Source organism: Penaeus monodon, chromosome 32, assembly GCF_015228065.2.
Source record: "Penaeus monodon isolate SGIC_2016 chromosome 32, NSTDA_Pmon_1, whole genome shotgun sequence".
Lineage (NCBI taxonomy): Eukaryota > Metazoa > Arthropoda > Malacostraca > Decapoda > Penaeidae > Penaeus > Penaeus monodon.
Genome location: NC_051417.1, coordinates 12,954,313 through 12,954,843, shown reverse-complemented (window position 1 = coordinate 12,954,843; position 531 = coordinate 12,954,313). Strand labels below are relative to the sequence as shown.

Sequence of the window (531 nt, the reverse complement as noted above, 5' to 3'; positions counted from 1 at the left end):
TCTCTGCGTGTGGGCGAACTCCTCTGAGATCACCTGGAAAACATCGAGTCGATTTCAGGTCATCGTGAATAGAGATATTCAGAAATGTAAATAGAAATAGAGGAAACCAAAAATGAATAAATTACTAAATAAGATATACCAACAGCAAGATATGAAACAATCTGCTTCACGAAGTTTTAATGATATTCCATATTGATCTTTAAATACCGAAACACGCCATTAACTTCTATAAACCAAATATAGTATTTCTAATCACCATGTATATAGATATTCAGAAATAAAGAAAAAAAACGAACAAGTTTTTTTAACAATATTGATGTATAAGTAACAAAATAAATCACTGATTTTTATAAACCAGGGACAATTATTATTGTTTTCCTGACCTGCTGCACTGACGCAATGACCTGGTGAATGCTGTCTTCAGGGCTGTCTGTAGAAGGACTGGAAGCCTCACCCTCAGACCTGAAGATTGGTCCGACCCTAATCAGGAGGTCCTGCGGAAAGAAACAGCTGGTTATGCAGAGATGTTGG

The 531-nt window shown here is 36.3% G+C and overlaps 1 protein-coding gene across 1 annotated transcript in view; it reads right to left on the bottom strand.

The window, feature by feature from the left end:
• LOC119593504 overlaps positions 1-531 on the bottom strand; it is a gene marked incomplete in the record, with an annotated part of 62,412 nt that overhangs the window by 13,203 nt on the left and 48,678 nt on the right. The window contains 2 exon segments of the mRNA XM_037942456.1: positions 1-33; positions 384-494. Coding sequence (XP_037798384.1) covers positions 1-33; positions 384-494 — 144 coding nt within the window.